The 20,992-nt window shown below is 36.1% G+C and overlaps 2 protein-coding genes across 3 annotated transcripts in view; one reads left to right on the top strand and one right to left on the bottom strand.

Moving 5' to 3' along the window:
- slco1c1 (solute carrier organic anion transporter family, member 1C1) overlaps positions 1–5,510 on the top strand; it is a 47,303-nt gene extending 41,793 nt beyond the window's left edge. For both annotated transcript variants that reach the window (XM_048154836.1, XM_048154835.1), the window contains exons 13-15: positions 119–183; positions 308–425; positions 3,298–5,510. In XM_048154836.1, the coding sequence (XP_048010793.1) occupies positions 119–183; positions 308–425; positions 3,298–3,538 (424 nt within the window). In that variant the 3' untranslated portion in view covers positions 3,539–5,510. The remainder of the gene's footprint in view (positions 1–118; positions 184–307; positions 426–3,297) is intronic.
- Positions 5,511–6,927: 1,417 nt separating this feature from the next.
- Positions 6,928–20,992, bottom strand: part of LOC125244670 (B-cell receptor-associated protein 29-like) — a 35,285-nt gene continuing 21,220 nt past the window's right edge. Inside the window, 7 exon segments of the mRNA XM_048154820.1 lie at positions 6,928–7,449; positions 8,601–8,701; positions 8,814–8,925; positions 14,263–14,398; positions 14,484–14,631; positions 14,718–14,818; positions 14,891–14,992. Of these exon segments, the coding sequence (XP_048010777.1) occupies positions 7,414–7,449; positions 8,601–8,701; positions 8,814–8,925; positions 14,263–14,398; positions 14,484–14,631; positions 14,718–14,818; positions 14,891–14,992 (736 nt within the window). The 3' untranslated portion in view covers positions 6,928–7,413.

The following is a 20,992-nucleotide window of genomic DNA, read 5'->3' as shown; positions in this document are numbered from 1 at the left end:
TTTCTATATTGTCTGGCTGCATTTTTGTTATATAGAGACCGATATTTCATATTCTATTGAGCATATTTTCATATTATTCTGAAAGGATATAATCTAGCCATTCTTGTGTTATCAACAGATGCATCAGACCTCAGCTGAAGTCCTTAGCTTTGGGTTTTCACACGTTGACAACACGTACTCTAGGTGAGAGACGCTTTGGTGTTTGGTGCTGTTGACGTTTCTGCTGAATCATTTTGTAGTCACAGTGGTAATGATGATTTGTTTTGAAGCAAATGGTAGATCTTAAGGATTTTTTTGCCTTCCGCAGCTGGAATCCCAGCTCCTATTTACTTTGGAGCCATCATAGACACCACCTGTCTGAAATGGGGTCACAAGAAATGCGGTGGAAGAGGAGCCTGTCGAATATACAACACATCTGCCTACAGGTATCGGCTGGATTCACTTATATGTTTGCTGTGCAGTGTACGACTGTAATAAGTAAAAGTAGCAACACTACAAGTTATATGTTTATTTTTAGAGATGCACCAATACAAAAATGTACACAAAAAGTCTGCCGATACTCAGTTATTGAGAATGATATTGACAGTTTGATTTTCTGGAGGGAAAAAAAAATTCTCCCAATTAATGTTAAACAGTGAACCATCTCATTTGGGCTCTGTTGTCAATTTTAACCTCTAATATTATAATATAACAAAGTATTATATTCAACTAATATTTGTTTTCAGATAATTACACTGAAATAAAATGAAATGTTTGTTTACAACTCAGATGCACATAAGTTACTTGTCTCAATGACAATTGTATTCAAACATACATATATAATACAGTAAATAAGCTCCTCTCTAGTGTTTTTTATAGCCAACTAACGAACTGTGAACACTGGATAACTTTCCTAAGGTAAATGCATCTTCACAAGCTGCTTTATTGACGTGTTTCCGCAGATGAAACACTGAGCGATTACGTGAGAAATGATGCATTTCAGCAAGTTGTACTGTATCTTTCAATATACCTTCTGATGTTCATGCATGTTTTTGTACCGTTAATGCATTATTTTTGTGTTCAACCAGCCTTATTCAAAACAAGCAGTATTTTCTTCACACACAGTATGAGTGTCACTCTTACACGTTTTCCCACCCCCTTTTGATTGACAGGATATATTCAGCCCTGATCATCGGCAGTTTTTAAACAATCAGCCAATGGTCAATAGTGAAAATTGTTGCTTTTATCATCCGATACATCTATAGCTGTAGTTTGCCTTTTTTTGCCAAATAATTTTGTCAGATGATGATAATACTGGTGGCACAATAGAAAGCCACAAGATGAATCAGTTCATTGTAAGCAGCCTGATCATAAAACATGGTCAATTCTAAATAATATTTTGACTATATAATATATATAATATTAGAGATGGTGCACAGCAGTGTTAATTTCGTTGACGTATAATTTTCGTCAACGACATTTTTTCACGGACGAAAACGAGACAATGACTAAATAAAAATGTGTTTTGAATGACTAAAACTATGACTAAAATCTACTCTAATATTCGTCAACGAATAAAAACGAGACGAAAATGAAAGCGAGGGACGATCTGGGAAGATATCCAGTCAGGAATGCTGTCCTGTGTGGAAGATGCGCACATTTGAAGTGTAACGCGCTGATCTAACCGCAGGAAACGCGGCGCTGTTGCGCCCTCTACAGGCTCGAGCAGCAGCACCTCAGACTGCTTAGTAATTAATGAATAGCGCACATTTATACCAAGAGATTTCTTATAAACTAATATTGATGAATTACGACAATGTTTACTACACTATGTTTATATGGTAATGTGTTGTAGATTGTAAGAATGCATATTTATCTCCCTCATTAGTAGCCTGCTACTACAATAGGCTACAACGCAGGCTGCAGACATTTCAGAATAAGAGTCACGGTGTATTTCGGGATGGTTTATAATTATTATTTTTTTCCTTGTCATTATTGTTATTTTGTTTACACAATAAACTATTTAATTTAATTTCTATTTAATTCATAGTAAACTACTGTATCTTCTGTCACAGGAAGGAAAGACTAAGAACATTATTTGACATATATTCAATATATTTTACAAGTATAAGGGTTATTATAGTTAACCAAACCTAAAACCAAAGAAATATTCATTATTTGAAATAAAATAACAGAAATAAAAAATATATATAAAAAATGTAAATGTATTTTATTACATCTAGTTTCTAAGCTTGAGGTATTAAAATAAAAGAAATAAAAACTTAAGACATTTAAAAGCGAAAACTAAAAGACAAACACAAAAATTAAAAATCTAAAACTAAAAATCAAATCTAATAAAATTTTAAACAAAAACTATAGTACCTCAATGATAAGTGTGTCAATCCCTGAAATATGCTGAATTTTGCTCTTTCGTGTCTTTTTGCACTTGAACGGTCAAAAACCGTCTGCTTTGGCGAGCAAAGTACAGTTGGGTGAACATAAACAGTTTGGGGAATATCAGATGTACCTATATCAGTGTATAGGATCTGTGTATTGTTAGAGAAATGTTTTATGCATTACAATTTAACTAAATTAGATTTTAGTCAACTAAATCTGCTGTAGATTTAGTCGACTAAAATCTTATGATATTTAGTCGACTAAAACTAGACTAAAACTAAAACAATTTCCGATGACTAAAATATGACTAAAACTAAATGGCATTTTAGTCAAAAGACTATGACTAAAACTAAATCAAAATTTGCTGTCAAAATTAACACTGGTGCACAGGGTCATACACACAGACAAAACACCATCAGGGTAACACACGACACTAAAATAATGCAGTAAACATTAAATAACATAAAATGTAGCACAAAATACACTAATGTAGAAAACTGACAATAAAAATAAGAAGGGACAAAATTATTCATCAAACATGTAATCATATGTAACGCAGGGAATTCATAGTTTTTACTTGCAAACACCATAAATTTGACAGTATTTTACAGTAAAATGTTTTTACTGTAGCATTTTACAGTATTTATAGTCTGTAAAAATTATTTTTTACATTATATCACTTAATGTAAAATATACAGGCATCTTATAAATCTGTCACAGTATTTTTTTACGTAACTTTTTTTTTATTTAACAGGATATTTTTAACATTATACCATGATCAAGTTTATTTTAAAAAATATATAAAAAATCTAAAGCATTTTCCTCATATTTTGATATATTTTTCTAGAGTCATTAAAAACAAACATCACTTTTGTAGATGTGTAATTGTTGTCAGTTAATACTCCTGTGTTCATTGCTCAGGATAGCATATCTGGGCCTGACGCTGGGCTTACGGACAGCTTCCTTCTTCCTGTGCGTGCTCGGGCTGGTGGTGTTACGACGGCACGTTAAGAGGCAAGAGCGCGGCACGCTCGCAAACGGAGGCACGGGGGCCGCGGCTGGAGAACTGCAGGCTCTCAGGAAAGAAGAAAACAACAGCTGTAACTCGGACCAATCCCCACGAAACACAGACTATGACCCAGAACGGGAGACGCGTCTGTGACGCACGTACTCGCCTGCGCAGGGAGCAACAGGGCCCGTTTATATTACACTTTCTATTGGACCCATGTAAATGATGTGAAGTAAGAAAAACAATCTGTTGTTTTGATATAGTAGACTTATTTCTTGAATGTACATGCTGTTTTGGGTAAAAAAAAAAAGAAAAGAGAGAAAAAAAAAAAGAGAGAAGAATGTCTTAAAAACTACCTAAACTTTTTGGATTCAAAGCAAAGATGCTTAAAACATCAGACGCCCTACTAGACGTGGGATTTCCTCTCATTTAAGCCATCGTCGTGCACGGGCCCTATGAGGAATAACAAAATTATACCTTGTGGGTACATGACAACGTTCCGCTCTTAACTTTCTCTTCTGCCATACATAGATAGATGCCTGAAACAGCTGACCACGACACTGTGTGCTTTATATAGATGGGCTTTGCCACGCAGGCTATAGGTTGACTCTGTTGGTGGATGTCTCAAATTGCATCTCATTTGTTTTTAACGTATTGTCAGGAAGAGAGCGCGCCATGAGGTGTGCTAACGAAACGCTCACCGTTGTGCTTTTACGTGTCGCCTGACAGCGGTTCCTCCTATTTAAGAAACGTGTGAGGAACGGTCCAGAACTGTGGGCTTGACGCCATGGGTATGTAAGTAATCATCTTCACGATCGATGTTGTGAAATGTCACTGTGAGAAATGTTGTGCGTGTGTGTTGTTACGTGTGAACGGGTGCATTCCTGTGCCAAAAAAACAAAACAAAAAGTGCGAGAAAGAAAAGTCAAAATGGTCTATTCTCAGGTTGTTCAATCAATTGTTCCTCAAATTTGCAAATAATTATTCTTTTATATTCTTGTATAAATCGTTGTCTGGTTTCAGCTGGCGAAAAATTTCCTTTGTTCATTTCAGGCAATTGAAGAAGTTCACCAGTAACGACCAAGGAAAGGATTTTTATTTGTGACTTGTAAAGCAAATAAAACGAGTGGCATTTATTACTTGCTTTTACGTTAGGCAGTACATAATTTTATTTGCTGATATGTTTTTGTATACTTAAAAGTGAATATCCTGATAATGTGTAAAAAAAAAAAAAAAAAAAAAAAAAAAAAAAAAAATGCATTTATGTGAAAGATTAGATACATTCTTTTAAAAATAAAATGAATGATTTACTACAAAGAACGAAGAAACATGCACAATCATCAATGACAACAGTACCGTTTTTCGCTTTAATCGTGAAAATACAATCACAGCAAAAACGTAAACAACTCACTGAGGCACTTAAGCAGGTGATTTTGCACCCATTAGAAGAATATTACAAGATTATTATTAAAAAAAAAAGCTATATTTGACCACATTTGACAGGAAGATACCGAAAGGCATAAACAATCCCTCTTTTTAGACATTTCAGACCATTTCCCAATCTTTGAAACAAAGTCAGAAATCAGCCAACTATACAATCTATAAATAACATTTCTAGACTTGCATAGCAATTTTAGGTATTTTTCTAACGTTCCCGTCTCCTCTCCCTCTCAAGTGCTGCTCAGGATTAGACGGGTCGCATCAGACAAACAGTTTTCGGCCATAGCGTCCGATAGGCGAGGGAAAGGAAGGGAGCGTGGAAGATTTGTGCATCATAAACGGAGCAACGTATCGACAGCATGCTTTTCAACACCCACACGGTGGGTGACGGCTTATTCTTAGTAAATTAAATTTATGCTCATTTTTTCTGTCTCACAGCGCAGGATAATTTTCACAGTCTTTTAATCTTCCCTTAAGTCTAAATGTTTTAATTGTGAAATTTCGGTGGTTGTTCTGCGACTAGAATAGGTGAACAATGAAATAAAACATTCAGACTTCATCAAAAACAGAGTAAATTGCACCAAAACATGTCCAGGTCAGATTTAATCCTAAAAGCAAAAGAAAAAAAAAATGCAAGTTATTTTGCATTGAAGAAAATAATTCCCATTACAGTAGGTTTTTAAATCTAATCCTCATTAGATTAGACTACTGTATTACTCAATGTATTACATATTATTTTTCTTAAACTGAAAGGAAAATGTGCTTAAAGGATTAGTTCACTTCAGAATTGAAATTTCCTGATAATTTACTCACCGCCATGTCATCTAAGATGTTCATGTCTTTCTTTCTTCAGTCGAAAAGAAATTAAGGTTTTTGAGGAAAACATTCCAGGATTTTTCTCCATATAGTGGACTATTTACCAATGGTTACCAACAGGATGAAGGTCCAAATGTCAGTTTCAGTGCAGCTTCAAAGACCTCTACACGATCCCAGACGAGGAATAAGAGTCTTATTTAGCAAAGTGATCAGTTATTGTCTAAAAAATACCAACTTATATACTTTTTAACCACAAATGCTCATCTTGCACTGCTCTGCAATGCGCCACACATTACGTAATCATGTTGGAAAGGTCACGCATGACGTAGGTGGAAGTACCGATCCAGTGTTTACAAAGCAAATGTGCAAAGACCAAGTCAAACGCCCTTTACAAAAAAAGGTAAAACATGAAATGGACTTTTTCGCCCTACTGCAGTACTTCCGCCTACATCACGCGTGACCTTTGCAACGTGATTACGTAATGCGTGGCTCATTGCAGAGCAGTGCAAGATGAGCATTTGTGGATAAAAAGTATATAATTTTTATTTTTTTTTAGAAAATGAAGGATCATTTCGCTAGATAAGACTCTTATTCCTCGTCTGGGATCGTGTAGAGCTCTTTGAAGCTGCACTGAAACTGACATTTGGACCTTCAACCTGTTGGAAAAATCGTTGAATGTTTTCCTCAAAAACCTTAATTTCTTTTCAGCTGAAGAAGGAAAGACATAAACATCTTGGATGACATGGGGGTGAGTAAATTATCAGGAAATTTTAATTCTGAAGTGAACTAATCCTTTAAATTGAGATATTAAAAAAAACAACAAAAATGGTTTAATTTTCGCTCCACAATATATATAGTTTCTTTCCTTCGATTTTGGGGTGAAATGTAGCCTGGACATGTTTTATAAGATTTAATTCTCAACAGCACAGAAACAGAGCTACCTCAAACGGACTCAAAATTGAGAAATTATCGATATCTCTATTGGACTGCGAAATTTTCATATCTGGTGTCTGCGTTCGTTTAACAACTAACAGTAATTGAACTCAGGTGTAATTGACCTACCTCTCCAAATACACTAACCGCTCACTAACAGACTGTTTGCTCGGCCCGGAAATGGTCTCACTGTGACGTGTTTACTTATTATTATTATCTGTTGTTTATGTGTATACGGTTTTATTCTTCTTAATTAAAGTTGATTTAAATGACTAACGCAGCCTGTAATGTATGTGATCTTAGACACGCTTCCATTTGCAATCTGATGGATTGTGTCAATGGACTTGTTTTTGGTAAATATGAATGGAGATATTGCTGTGAAAAGTACTAATATTACAGCTACTATGACTTTGTGTGAAGCTTCTGGATGTTGCGTGACAGTCTGGTTCAATATGCACTTTCAAGAGAATCGAGCAGAACGCAGAATGAAAGCAACATGAGGTAAACCAATGCAACATGCAAGCATCAGTCTAATATGGCTTATTTACAGTTTTCTGTAAACACATCAATAAAATGTGTGCAGATACAGTTATTTGGAGATGATTTAAAATAAACGGCACTGCCCCGCATCAGCCAGAACATCAAAAGAATAGGGATGTATATCAAAGCCAAACCGCTACAAATGTGTGGTGAGCACGTAACCTGACAGGATGTGATGTCATCATCATGAGTGATTCAGAACGGAGAACAGTTTTCATGTCATGCTACCAGGTGAGTGTATGTGGGAGGAGCTCATCATAATTATGATTATCGTACAGGTTTCCATTGTGTCCACTTGCCTAGTCATCTTTTTTGTCTCCGCTGTCCAGCTGATTCTAGAAAAGAGACAAAGTTGTAAACAAGTTGGTCATGTCATAATCCTTAGCACTACTCTTTATCCGTAACAAATAACTAAATGCACACTATTTTGGTGATTAGTATCGATGCTGTCATTTATATAAGTTATCAGTATTTGTCTGATTTTATGAATTACTAAACCGTTATTCATCTACTGTTTATTATATTTTGATAATATTCATACAGTATTATTGTTTAAAACATGCAAAACAATATAGATTTAAAATATGTCAATACTACTTTGCAAAGTATCATTTTGAATATGATTTTATTTTTATATTTTCTGTTTTTATTTTAAACGTAATTTTTTTTTGCAATTTTTGTCATTTTTTTATACCTATATAGTTTTTATTTTTTGGTATTTTGGTACTTCTAGAACTTTGCTGAAGTTCAACTAAATGAAAAGGAGAAAATAAAATTTATTACAGTTCATGTTTATTTCAAGTAATGAATATTTGGTTACACTTTATTTTAAGGTTCTAGTTACAATGTATTTATACATTTAGGTAATATTAATTAACAATATTAAATAATAATAATTAACAACATATACTTTTATATAGGGTTAGGAATAGGATTAGTTGCATGTAATTATTCATAATTTACTGATATTACTACAGTAAATACATCTAACATATGTATCAACGACCCTGTAATATAAAGCGCTACCGAATATTAGAGCTGCACGATTCTGGATAAAATGCGAATCGCAATTTTTATTTTTATTTTTTTCCCAAAATGGAGATCACGATTCTGAATATACAAATAAACAAGATAAATTACTAGAGGTTATGACAAAATATTAATTGCTGGAAAAATGTTTAATTAATATGAATGGATTATTTAAAAAATGGTTTTGAATGTATTCAATAACTCATTATATACTTGTTTCATTACTGGATGAATCAGTGTTTTGAACGAATCTTTTGAATGAATGATTCAATGACAAACACATTTTTTAACAGTCACTCGTCGCCACCTAGTGACGAATTAATACAACCGTTATTTGAAGCACCAAGTTAGCTTCAAAAGGTGGTTTGCTCTATTTTGATCACCATCTGTGTCATTAATAAAATAAGATCATGTGGGTATTCGAATAGAGCACATGATCTTTCGTTTGTGATCTTACCTGAATCTCCTGGTGCTCTTGAAGGAGACGGTCGTATTCTTTGGTTAGTCCTTCAGTTTGTTTCTTCATGGCATCTAAATCCGACTTGGACTTTTTCAGAGCTACAGAAAAGCAAACAGCTGTAACTGATAGAGCTGCTGTATTCCAGATCATTTGTTTGATTGTAATCATTATCTAGGATCCATGTTGAGTGTGTGTAAGGCTTGTGCTCACCATCTGTGCTGCTCTTCAGCTCCTCTGTCAGTCTCTGCACCTCTTTCTTCAGGAGTTTGTTCTCTTCTGTATCTTGTTTCTTCCCTCCTTCTCCTTTAGGATCCGTAAGTGCCTGAGGATAACAACGGTTTGCCCTTCTGTTACTCAAGGGTCTTTCAGAAGGATTCCTCAAGACCCAAACGCCACACACATTCATTTAATTCCATGAGCTGTGAATAAACACAGTGAGGGACTGCTTCTAAAAGCAGATGTCTAAGCCATATAATTTACCCCAAAATCAAAGGAAAAAAACTTGTTTGCATTGCTTTCAGATTCTTCATTGAAAATATTATTTCTTATGTCTGTCTGCTGATTTTAGGCTGAAATGTGGTGCAGGTTTCATGAGATTCATGCATTAACATTTAACCCTTATGTTGTGTTCAGGTCATTTTGACCTGGAGAGGATTTTCTTTTTCCTGAAAACGTTAATTGGACTATAACATACTGACTTTGCTCATGTATAAGAACTTCCCAAAGAATTTAAAATAATTTTTGTGCTTTTCTGGGGATTTGTTCCCACTTTATTACACTTGTAGTGTTCTCAGTCAAAAATGACCGGCCTACAAAAAATTGCTTATTAATCTCATTATGCTGTGTTTGATCAATCTGAGCACAAGTTGACGGGGCAGACACATTCCCGTTTACACCGGGTGTTTTAATCTTTCTCTTTTCACTTTCATCCACTTTCTTCGAGTGGAGGGTCTATGGGCGAGTAAATTAGGGCTGGGACAATAAATCGATGCATCACGATTCTGGATTGATTCTGATATTTTCTGAATGCATTGCGATTCTCCCCTGAATTGATTCTGCGCTCTGGCGCTCTAGGCTAGTTTTTAAACATACGCTCAAATACTCACGAAGAAAAGCACGTGTGCGTTCAGCTATGTACTTGCACTTCAGAATGCTTTTATGACGTGAGATTAATTATAATTCGCTTCAAAATTTTTGAGCTTGATTTATTTTAGTTTTAAGTGGTGTGTGTAAAGGAACTGGAATCAAGCAGAGTATGGCTGTTTCTAAAGCATGCAGTGCCATCTGCTGTTGAAAACTAAGATCAGAATCGATTCGAGAGAGAATCGCAATGGATTCCAGTGCTTCCCACAGGTTTGAAATATACTTGCGGTGGTAGCCGGGCGGAAAATCCTCCTATTACCCACGGCACAAAAATGGTCTACTACATGTGACAAACAAATAATGTGTGATTTTTAACAGTATTTTTATTTATTGAAATTAATTTTAATTACATAGCATATTACATTTAATTACATACTAATGTTATGCATTATTATGCATTGTAAATTATGCAAAATTACAGCATTTAAATGGTTCACCTTTTCCTGTGTTCTCCTTGCTGTCATATAGTGTCGCTCTCAGTGAATGGGACACAGATTTTACTAGTAAAATTTATAAAATGAATAATATGTGTCAAATAATGTTCTTAGTCTTTTCTTCCTGTGGAGGAGACTACAATAATTTACTATCAATTAAATGGAAATCAAATTAAATACAATTTATTGTGTAACCAAAATACCAATAATGCCCAAAAGAAAAAGAAAAAAAAAACTTACCGTCTGACTTTTAATTATAAACAAGCCTGAAATACACCGGGACTCTTATTTTGAAATGTCTGTACTATTGCAGGCTGATCCTTCAGATTCTTACAATTGTCTAAAACATTTGATATAAAAGCCATGAAGTAGACTTTGTAATAATTCATCAACTTGAGTTCATTATCAATCGCTTGGCATAATTCTGCGCTTTTCATTGATTGAGAATCACTTTGAAGCAGTCTGAAGCGCTGTTGCGCGAGCTTGTAGAAAGCGCAACAGCGCAGCCTAGTGACTTTGCAACATGCAGCGCCTGTGGGAATGTCAGCGGGAGTAAACAGTTCTGACGCACACATAACGAGCAGGTATGAAACAACTAGTTAATTGATCGCGGATGGTTTCATTATCTTGCGCGGATATAAAAGTATAAGAGGATAAAAATAATAAAAGCAAAAATGTGTCTCCAAATATACTTGGGCGGCCGTTATTATACGTGGGCAGCCCGCCCAAGTAAAGTCTATGTGTGGGAAGCACTGGATTCAGAAAATCTCTAAATTGATCCATAATCATTTCTCGACTTGTGATGCAACGATTTATTGTCCCAGCACTAGGAAAATGTATGAACGTGAAAGGAGATGACGTAAAAACATAAGAAGAGCAGCAGCTTTAATTTCTGCTCCGACAGCCACAAGAGCGGCTGAACGCTGTGAGTGTGTGTTAGAAATCAGGAATGGTGAGAGAACATTGTGTTTGGTACATTTTTCATCTTCAAACCAAACTTGGGTCGTCAGCCGACCATGTTTAATCCCGTCTGGCTAGCACGCTTCCTATAATGTTTACACATTAGATGATAGGGGTGAAACGGTTCTTGGTAATAATAATAATAATAAAAAAAAAAAAATTTGAATCGTACCATTCTGCACACTCGGTTCGGCACGCACTTGCACCGCGGTTCATATCTGACGACGCATATGCATCTATAATATGGTTTGTAGATAATTAATAAAACAGACAGACAGAGTTAGGCTAATATATATTTCTGTCCATGGATAGGCATTCAGGCTTCCCTTAAACTTTGTTCAAAGCGAGTGCCGCATGCTCTATATGAGCGGTCATTTACCCCGACTTCACCAGGGTGTTGGTAGAGCGCGAGCGCAGGTGAGACCTGAACAGCACATGTTGCTATCTGCATTTAAAGGGTTAGTTCACCTAAAAATGAAAATTCTGTCATTTATTACTCACCCTCATGCCGTTCCACACCCGTAAGACCTTCGTTAATCTTCAGAACACAAATTAAGATATTTTAGTTGAAATCCGATGGCTCAGTGAGGACTCCATAGCCAGCAATGACATTTCCTCTCTCAAGATCCATAAAGGTACTAAAAACATATTTAAATCAGCTCATGTGAGTACAGTGGCTCAATATTAATATTATAAAGCAACGAGAATATTTTTGGAGCACCAAATAAACTAAATAACGACTTATTTAGTGATGGCCGATTTCAAAACAGGAAGCATCAGAGCACAGATAAATCAGCGTGTCGAATCTGCTGTTCGGAGCGCCAAAGTCACGTGATTTCAGCCGTTGGCAGTTTGACATGCGATCTGAATCATGATTCGACACACTGATTCATTTGTGCTCCGATGCTTCATGAAGCAGCCTTTTGAAATCGGCCATCACTATATAAGTCGTTATTTTGTTTTTTTGGCGCTCCAAAAATATTCTCGTCACTTTATAATATTAATATTGAACCACTGTACTCACATGAACTGATTTAAATATGTTTTTAGTACCTTTATGGATCTTGAGAGAAGAAGTGTCATTGCTCAGGCCTCACGGAGCCATCGGATTTCATCAAAAATATCTTAATTTGTGTTCTGAAGATGAACGAAGGTCTTACGGGTGTGGAACGGCATGAGGGTGAGTAATAAATGACAGAATTTTCATTTTTGGGTGAACTAACCCTTTAAACTAAACTTATTTAAGCCTTGCCAATTTAAACATTCAAGTGCAAGTCGCGAAAGAGAACTTATGCGCGCTGTGAGAAGATTTGTGCACTCATCCGAAGCACACACGCGGAAGCGCGTAAACAGCGCGCAAATACTGAGGTCTCCTTCAAGTCTTGTGCTTGAACGGACAAATTCACACAAAATTCTGTCAAAATTCTATCCTAGCAAGCATAGTCAGTTATGTCTTAAGTGAACTTATACGCTTGAGAAAGAACGCATGTGTTCAATATCAGTGTATTATGTCTTAAAGAGACAGCAGCCCTTGCATTCCTGCTGTCTGAATGTGTTTTTAATGTTAATCAAACAACAAAAGACAGGGAAAACACTCATTGCTCATAACTGAATAGTAACTTAATAATTAATAATGATTGACCTTTGCATATAATCTTCACTGTATAAATTAAGTAATGTCATTTTGCATTTTATTAGCTACTTTAAACATTTCTGTACCTTAAAACTGGATACATGAAAAACCTGAAAAGCTTTTATTTGTATCTTTGCTTTACTGTATTTAGTTGTGCTGGTTGAATATTTGATCTTATTTTATTTTTATTTGACAGTAGGATTTTTTTTACCTGAACATAGCACATACCGAACCGTACCGAAACCGTGATACAAACCGAACCGTGAGTAATCTGAACTGTTGCACCCCTATTAGGTGAGTAGGTGGTATTTTATGGCTGTTTAAACACACATTCAGGCCTCTGGAAGGCCCTGTTTACACCTGGTATTAAGAAGCGTTTTGGTCAATCGGACTACAACTGAACAACACTAAATACAGGTGTAAACAGGGTCTAAAACATTTTGTCCACTTTTGACCACTTCCAGAGGTAGTCGAAAACGCATTCGACCGGATTGCTTTCGCAATGTAAACACTCATGTGTTCGAATGCGTTCAAACAGTCCACCTACTGACCTAATGCGTAAACATTACGGGAAGCATGCTAGCCAGATATAAAATTGTCTGCTAAAGAGTATAGTTTGAAGACAAAAAACGCACCAAGCACAATGTCGACCAAACTACAATCGACCAAAACCCATCTTAATACCAGGGCCAAAGTGGTCGAAATTGGACAAGCTCAAAACGTTTTAAAAACATTCAGTGTCGTCCACTTCCAATCGACCAAAACGCTTCTTAAAGGATTAGTTCACTTTCAAATAAAATTCCTGATAATTTACTCCAAGATGTTCATGTCTTTCTTTTTTCAGTCGAAAAGAAATTAAGGTTTTTGATGAAAACATTCCAGGATTTTTCACCTTATAGTGGACTTCAATGGGCACCAAACGGTTAAAATTACAAAATTACAGTCAAAATTACAGTTTCAGTGCAGCTTCAAAGGGCTTTAAACAATACGAAAATGCGGTTTTGGTGGAACCACTTGGAAGGCGAACATTTGTTTATATAAAGCATATACATTTACATTTTTTTCAAAAATGACAGATCGTTTCGCTAGATAAGACCCTTATTCCTCGTCTTGTATCGTTTAAAGCCCTTTGAAGCTGCACTGAAACTGTAATTTTGACCTTCAGCTGTTTGGTGCCCATTGAAGTCCACTATAAGGAGAATAATCCTGGAATGTTTTCATCAAAAACCTTAATTTCTTTTCGACTGAAGAAAGGCAGACATGAACATCTTGGAGTAAATTATCAGGAAAATTTTATTTGAAAGTGAACTAATCCTTTAACACCAGGTGCAAAAAGGGCCTGAGGTGCATACGTTCAATCAGTTCTAAAAAGAAATACAAAACCTGTGTAACGGAAAGAAAACAAGTTGACAAAAAGATTGAATCCACTGTTTGGTGATAATATAGCATAATCAGAACGGGAACACCACATTAGAAAGAGGCTTTTAACCTGTTTGAGCATCTCATTGTCCTCCATGTATTTCTTGGCAGCTTTGTTGGCGCTTTCAGCTTGAGTCTGCAGAGCGACACTGGTGCCGATGGCCACGGCCAACTGGTTGATCAGAGTGATGACTCTCCTCATGACACTATGAGAAAACGACACCAATATAAGTTCAATATCACAAGACAAACTGCAAACGGTCGATGTCATACATGTAAATCAATGCGTACAGCCACAGGAAGAGCGAGAAGCCAGAGATGTAGAGGTTCCTCTGGGCTCGGAAGAGCTTCATGTGCATGTGGTCAAACATGTGGGGTTGCAGTTTGGCGTCTTTGGCTTGGTCAGCGTTCGAGTACTTCCTCACCTCCCGCAGGGCGTCTGCAGCGGGTTACAGCACAGCTGGGTTAACTTGGGTCATTTCTAATCACTTTAAGACATGGTAATAAAAACACAACATGACATACCAAGAAAGAGAACAATGAGGATTATGATCATGGTGAGAAAGCCCTTGTTCCAGAACTGGGAAAGACGGTTCCAGATGCTCCATTTGAAAATACTCTGCCATCTGCAAACATGGATGTCAGTAAGAGCAAGTGGACAACGGTGAACATGCAATTGGATTAGAAGGACATTTTACCTTTGTGGAGAGATGAAAGGGAGACAGAAGATGATAAGAACAACAATTTCCAAATACAGGAAAGAAGCAACCGCAGTCCACTGCAACGTCATTTTGTTTCAGCTGTGTGACCTAAAATGTAATAAAGAAGTTTATAAAATGCTGTATCAGATTATCAACAACTGAAAAAACAAATGCATAATTCCTTACTAATCAAGGCTGTTATTAATCTCAGTTAATCTACTTATGGTATTATGCTCGGATCAAAGGTCTTGTTCAATGACATTCTTCCCACCTCTTCCAGCTACACACTTTGACACTGTGTTCACCATCAGAAAGCATATATGCCTCATGTTTTTAACACACAAATCATTTTAACATGCACACAGAACATAATGCATAATAATATTAATACTCTATCGGTTTAGTGCAGTTATTAGACCGCGGTGCAGATTATATAATCATATAAATGTCGTTAAAATGCTTAAGTGGGCATATTTAATGCATATATATATAATATACGATCTCTATTCGAACAGGAAATGAACATACAGAGAGTCGAGACTCAAAACTCGACAGCAGATAAACAGAAAATATGACACCACCCACAGAAGCAGAAAGACGACGTGTTTGCATCTCACCTATGTATAAAGAAAATCTTCAGGGGAACTTTAGACGAACGACACAATTAAGGAAAACTAAACTAACTGCGGAAAACCACAGCACTGCTGTCTCACTCGAGTGACGTCATTAAAGCGCGCACTTTGCGCGCGCACGAGGTCTTGTCAATCATGCCATGGGGAAAAAACAGACGAAAATGAATACGCAGCGAACCGAATAAAATGTTTTTAAACGATAAAAAATGTTTGTAAACTCTATTGTTCATAGCAAATACTATATTCCTACACAGAAATGGGCAAACAGAACACAATCATGCAAGGGGAAATCATGCCTAATAAAAATTTCTCTGTGAATAAAATCTTTTGTGAATTTTTGTGTGATGTGTGATAATTAATCTGATAATTCATTTATTTTGTCTTTCAAGAGATTATGATTATTAGTGAACTTGTTCTGAAAGTTATATTTCCATCTGATGCAATACGATCATTACCCCCGATTTGCAGTGCTGTAATTCATAAAAATTACCACAGGAGGGCGATAAACATTTAAGTTCATTAGACTCAATTTATATATGTGTAATTCACAAAAATCACCACTTGAGAGTGAAACATTTACATTCATTAAACTCGATTAAACTCACAAAAAAATCACCACAGGAGGGTGAAAATCTTTTACATTTATTAGACTTGAATTGCAGCGAAGTAATTCACGAAAATCACCACAGGAGGGCGAAACTATTTTATGTTCATTAGACTCAATTTGCAGTGGAGTAATTCACAAAAATCACCACAGGAGGGCGAAACACATTTAAATTTGTTAGATTGGAATTGAAGAGGTGTAATTCACAAAAATCACCACAGGAGGGCGAAAATCTTTTATGTTCATTAGACTCAATTTGCAGTGGTGTAATTCACAAAAATCGCCACAGGAGGGCGAAACATTTACATTTATTAGACTTGAATTGCAGTGGTGTAATTCACAAAAATCACCACAGGAGGGCGAAAATCTTTTATGTTCATTAGACTCAATTTGCAGTGGTGTAATTCACAAAAATCACCACAGGAGGGAGAAACACATTTAAATTTGTTAGATTCAAATTGCAGAGGTGTAATTCACAAAAATCGCCACAGGAGGGCGAAACACATTTAAATTCATTAGACTTGAATTGCAGCGCTGTAATTCACAAAAATCACCACAGGAGGGCAAAACACATTTAAATTTGTTAGATTGGAATAGCAGAGGTGTAATTTACAAAAATCACCACAGGAAGGTGAAAATCTTTTATGTTCATTAGACTTGAATTGCAGCGGAGTAATTCACGAAAATCACCACAGGAGGGCGAAACTGTTTTGTGTTCATTAGACTCAATTTGCAGTGGAGTAATTCACAAAAATCACCACAGGAGAGCGAAAATCTTTTATGTTCATTAGACTCAATTTGCAGTGGTGTAATTCACAAAAATCACCACAGGAGGGTGAAAATCTTTTATGTTCATTAGACTCAATTTGCAGTGGTGTAATTCACAAAAATCACCACAGGAGGGCGAAAATCTTTTATGTTCATTAGACTCAATTTGCAGTGGTGTAATTCACAAAAATCACCACAGGAGGGCGAAAATCTTTTATGTTCATTAGACTCAATTTGCAGTGGTGTAATTCACAAAAATCACCACAGGAGGGCGAAAATCTTTTATGTTCATTAGACTCAATTTGCAGTGGTGTAATTCACAAAAATCACCACAGGAGGGCGAAAATCTTTTATGTTCATTAGACTCAATTTGCAGTGGTGTAATTCACAAAAATCACCACAGGAGAGCGAAACACATTTAAATTTGTTAGATTCAAATTGCAGAGGTGTAATTCACAAAAATCGCCACAGGAGGGCGAAACATTTAAATTTATTAGACTTGAATTGCAGTGGTGTAATTCACAAAAATCACCACAGGAGGGCGAAAATCTTTTATGTTCATTAGACTCAATTTGCAGTGGTGTAATTCACAAAAATCACCACAGGAGGGTGAAAATCTTTTATGTTCATTAGACTCAATTTGCAGTGGTGTAATTCACAAAAATCACCACAGGAGGGCGAAAATCTTTTATGTTCATTAGACTCAATTTGCAGTGGTGTAATTCACAAAAATCACCACAGGAGGGCGAAACACATTTAAATTCATTAGACTTGAATTGCAGCGGGGTAATTCACAAAAATTGCCACAGGAGGGCGAAACTATTTTATGTTCATTAGACTAAATTTGCAGTGGAGTAATTCACAAAAATCGCCACAGGAGGGAGAAACACATTTAAATTTGTTAGATTCAAATTGCAGTGGTGTAATTCACAAAAATTGCCACAGGAGGGCGAAACTATTTTATGTTCATTAGACTAAATTTGCAGTGGAGTAATTCACAAAAATCACCACAGGAGGGAGAAACACATTTAAATTCATTAGACTTGAATTGCAGCGGGGTAATTCACAAAAATTGCCACAGGAGGGTGAAACACATTTAAATTCATTAGACTTGAATTGCAGCGGGGTAATTCACAAAAATTGCCACAGGAGGGCGAAACTATTTTATGTTCATTAGACTAAATTTGCAGTGGAGTAATTCACAAAAATCGCCACAGGAGGGCGAAACACATTTAAATTCATTAGACTTGAATTGCAGCGCTGTTATTTACAAAAATCACCACAGGAGGGCGAAACTATTTTATGTTCATTAGACTAAATTTGCAGTGGAGTAATTCACAAAAATCACCACAGGAGGGAGAAACACATTTAAATTCATTAGACTTGAATTGCAGTGGTGTAATTCACAAAAATTGCCACAGGAGGGCGAAACTATTTTATGTTCATTAGACTAAATTTGCAGTGGAGTAATTCACAAAAATCGCCACAGGAGGGCGAAACACATTTAAATTCATTAGACTTGAATTGCAGCGCTGTTATTTACAAAAATCACCACAGGAGGGCGAAACTATTTTATGTTCATTAGACTAAATTTGCAGTGGTGTAATTCACAAAAATTGCCACAGGAGGGCGAAACACATTTAAATTCATTAGACTTGAATTGCAGCGCTGTTATTTACAAAAATCACCACAGGAGGGCGAAACTATTTTATGTTCATTAGACTAAATTTGCAGTGGTGTAATTCACAAAAATCGCCACAGGAGGGCGAAACACATTTAAATTCATTAGACTTGAATTGCAGCGCTGTAATTTACAAAAATCACCACAGGAGGGCGAAACTATTTTATGTTCATTAGACTAAATTTGCAGTGGAGTAATTCACAAAAATCACCACAGGAGGGTGAAACACATTTAAATTTGTTAGATTGGAATTGCAGCGGGGTAATTCACAAAAATTGCCACAGGAGGGTGAAACACATTTAAATTTGTTAGATTGGAATTGCAGCGGGGTAATTCACAAAAATCACCATAGGAGGGCGAAACATTTAAATTCATTAGATTTGATTTGCTGCAGTGTAATTTACGAAGGTCACCACAGGAGGGCGAAACTTTTTTATGTTCATTAGACTCATTTTGCAATTGTGTAATTCACACAAATCACCACAGGAGGGCGAAACACATTTAAATTTATTAAACTTGAATTGCAGTGGTGTAATTCACAAAAATCACCACAGGAGGGAGAAACACATTTAAATTCATTAGACTTGAATTGCAGTGGTGTAATTCACAAAAATCACCACAGGAGGGCGAAAATCTTTTATGTTCATTAGACTCAATTTGCAGTGGTGTAATTCACAAAAATCACCACAGGAGGGAGAAACACATTTAAATTTGTTAGATTCAAATTGCAGAGGTGTAATTCACAAAAATCGCCACAGGAGGGCGAAACACATTTAAATTCATTAGACTTGAATTGCAGCGCTGTAATTCACAAAAATCACCACAGGAGGGCAAAACACATTTAAATTTGTTAGATTGGAATAGCAGAGGTGTAATTTACAAAAATCACCACAGGAAGGTGAAAATCTTTTATGTTCATTAGACTTGAATTGCAGCGGAGTAATTCACGAAAATCACCACAGGAGGGCGAAACTGTTTTGTGTTCATTAGACTCAATTTGCAGTGGAGTAATTCACAAAAATCACCACAGGAGAGCGAAAATCTTTTATGTTCATTAGACTCAATTTGCAGTGGTGTAATTCACAAAAATCACCACAGGAGGGTGAAAATCTTTTATGTTCATTAGACTCAATTTGCAGTGGTGTAATTCACAAAAATCACCACAGGAGGGCGAAAATCTTTTATGTTCATTAGACTCAATTTGCAGTGGTGTAATTCACAAAAATCACCACAGGAGGGCGAAAATCTTTTATGTTCATTAGACTCAATTTGCAGTGGTGTAATTCACAAAAATCACCACAGGAGGGCGAAAATCTTTTATGTTCATTAGACTCAATTTGCAGTGGTGTAATTCACAAAAATCACCACAGGAGGGCGAAAATCTTTTATGTTCATTAGACTCAATTTGCAGTGGTGTAATTCACAAAAATCACCACAGGAGAGCGAAACACATTTAAATTTGTTAGATTCAAATTGCAGAGGTGTAATTCACAAAAATCGCCACAGGAGGGCGAAACATTTAAATTTATTAGACTTGAATTGCAGTGGTGTAATTCACAAAAATCACCACAGGAGGGCGAAAATCTTTTATGTTCATTAGACTCAATTTGCAGTGGTGTAATTCACAAAAATCACCACAGGAGGGTGAAAATCTTTTATGTTCATTAGACTCAATTTGCAGTGGTGTAATTCACAAAAATCACCACAGGAGGGCGAAAATCTTTTATGTTCATTAGACTCAATTTGCAGTGGTGTAATTCACAAAAATCACCACAGGAGGGCGAAACACATTTAAATTCATTAGACTTGAATTGCAGCGGGGTAATTCACAAAAATTGCCACAGGAGGGCGAAACTATTTTATGTTCATTAGACTAAATTTGCAGTGGAGTAATTCACAAAAATCGCCACAGGAGGGAGAAACACATTTAAATTTGTTAGATTCAAATTGCAGTGGTGTAATTCACAAAAATTGCCACAGGAGGGCGAAACTATTTTATGTTCATTAGACTAAATTTGCAGTGGAGTAATTCACAAAAATCACCACAGGAGGGAGAAACACATTTAAATTCATTAGACTTGAATTGCAGCGGGGTAATTCACAAAAATTGCCACAGGAGGGTGAAACACATTTAAATTCATTAGACTTGAATTGCAGCGGGGTAATTCACAAAAATTGCCACAGGAGGGCGAAACTATTTTATGTTCATTAGACTAAATTTGCAGTGGAGTAATTCACAAAAATCGCCACAGGAGGGCGAAACACATTTAAATTCATTAGACTTGAATTGCAGCGCTGTTATTTACAAAAATCACCACAGGAGGGCGAAACTATTTTATGTTCATTAGACTAAATTTGCAGTGGAGTAATTCACAAAAATCACCACAGGAGGGAGAAACACATTTAAATTCATT

The sequence above is a fragment of the Megalobrama amblycephala genome, linkage group LG14 (genome assembly GCF_018812025.1).
Source record: "Megalobrama amblycephala isolate DHTTF-2021 linkage group LG14, ASM1881202v1, whole genome shotgun sequence".
Classification (NCBI taxonomy): Eukaryota; Metazoa; Chordata; class Actinopteri; order Cypriniformes; family Xenocyprididae; genus Megalobrama; species Megalobrama amblycephala.
Note: the sequence above shows the minus strand (reverse complement) of the source record. Positions and strands in the feature narration are given on the sequence as shown.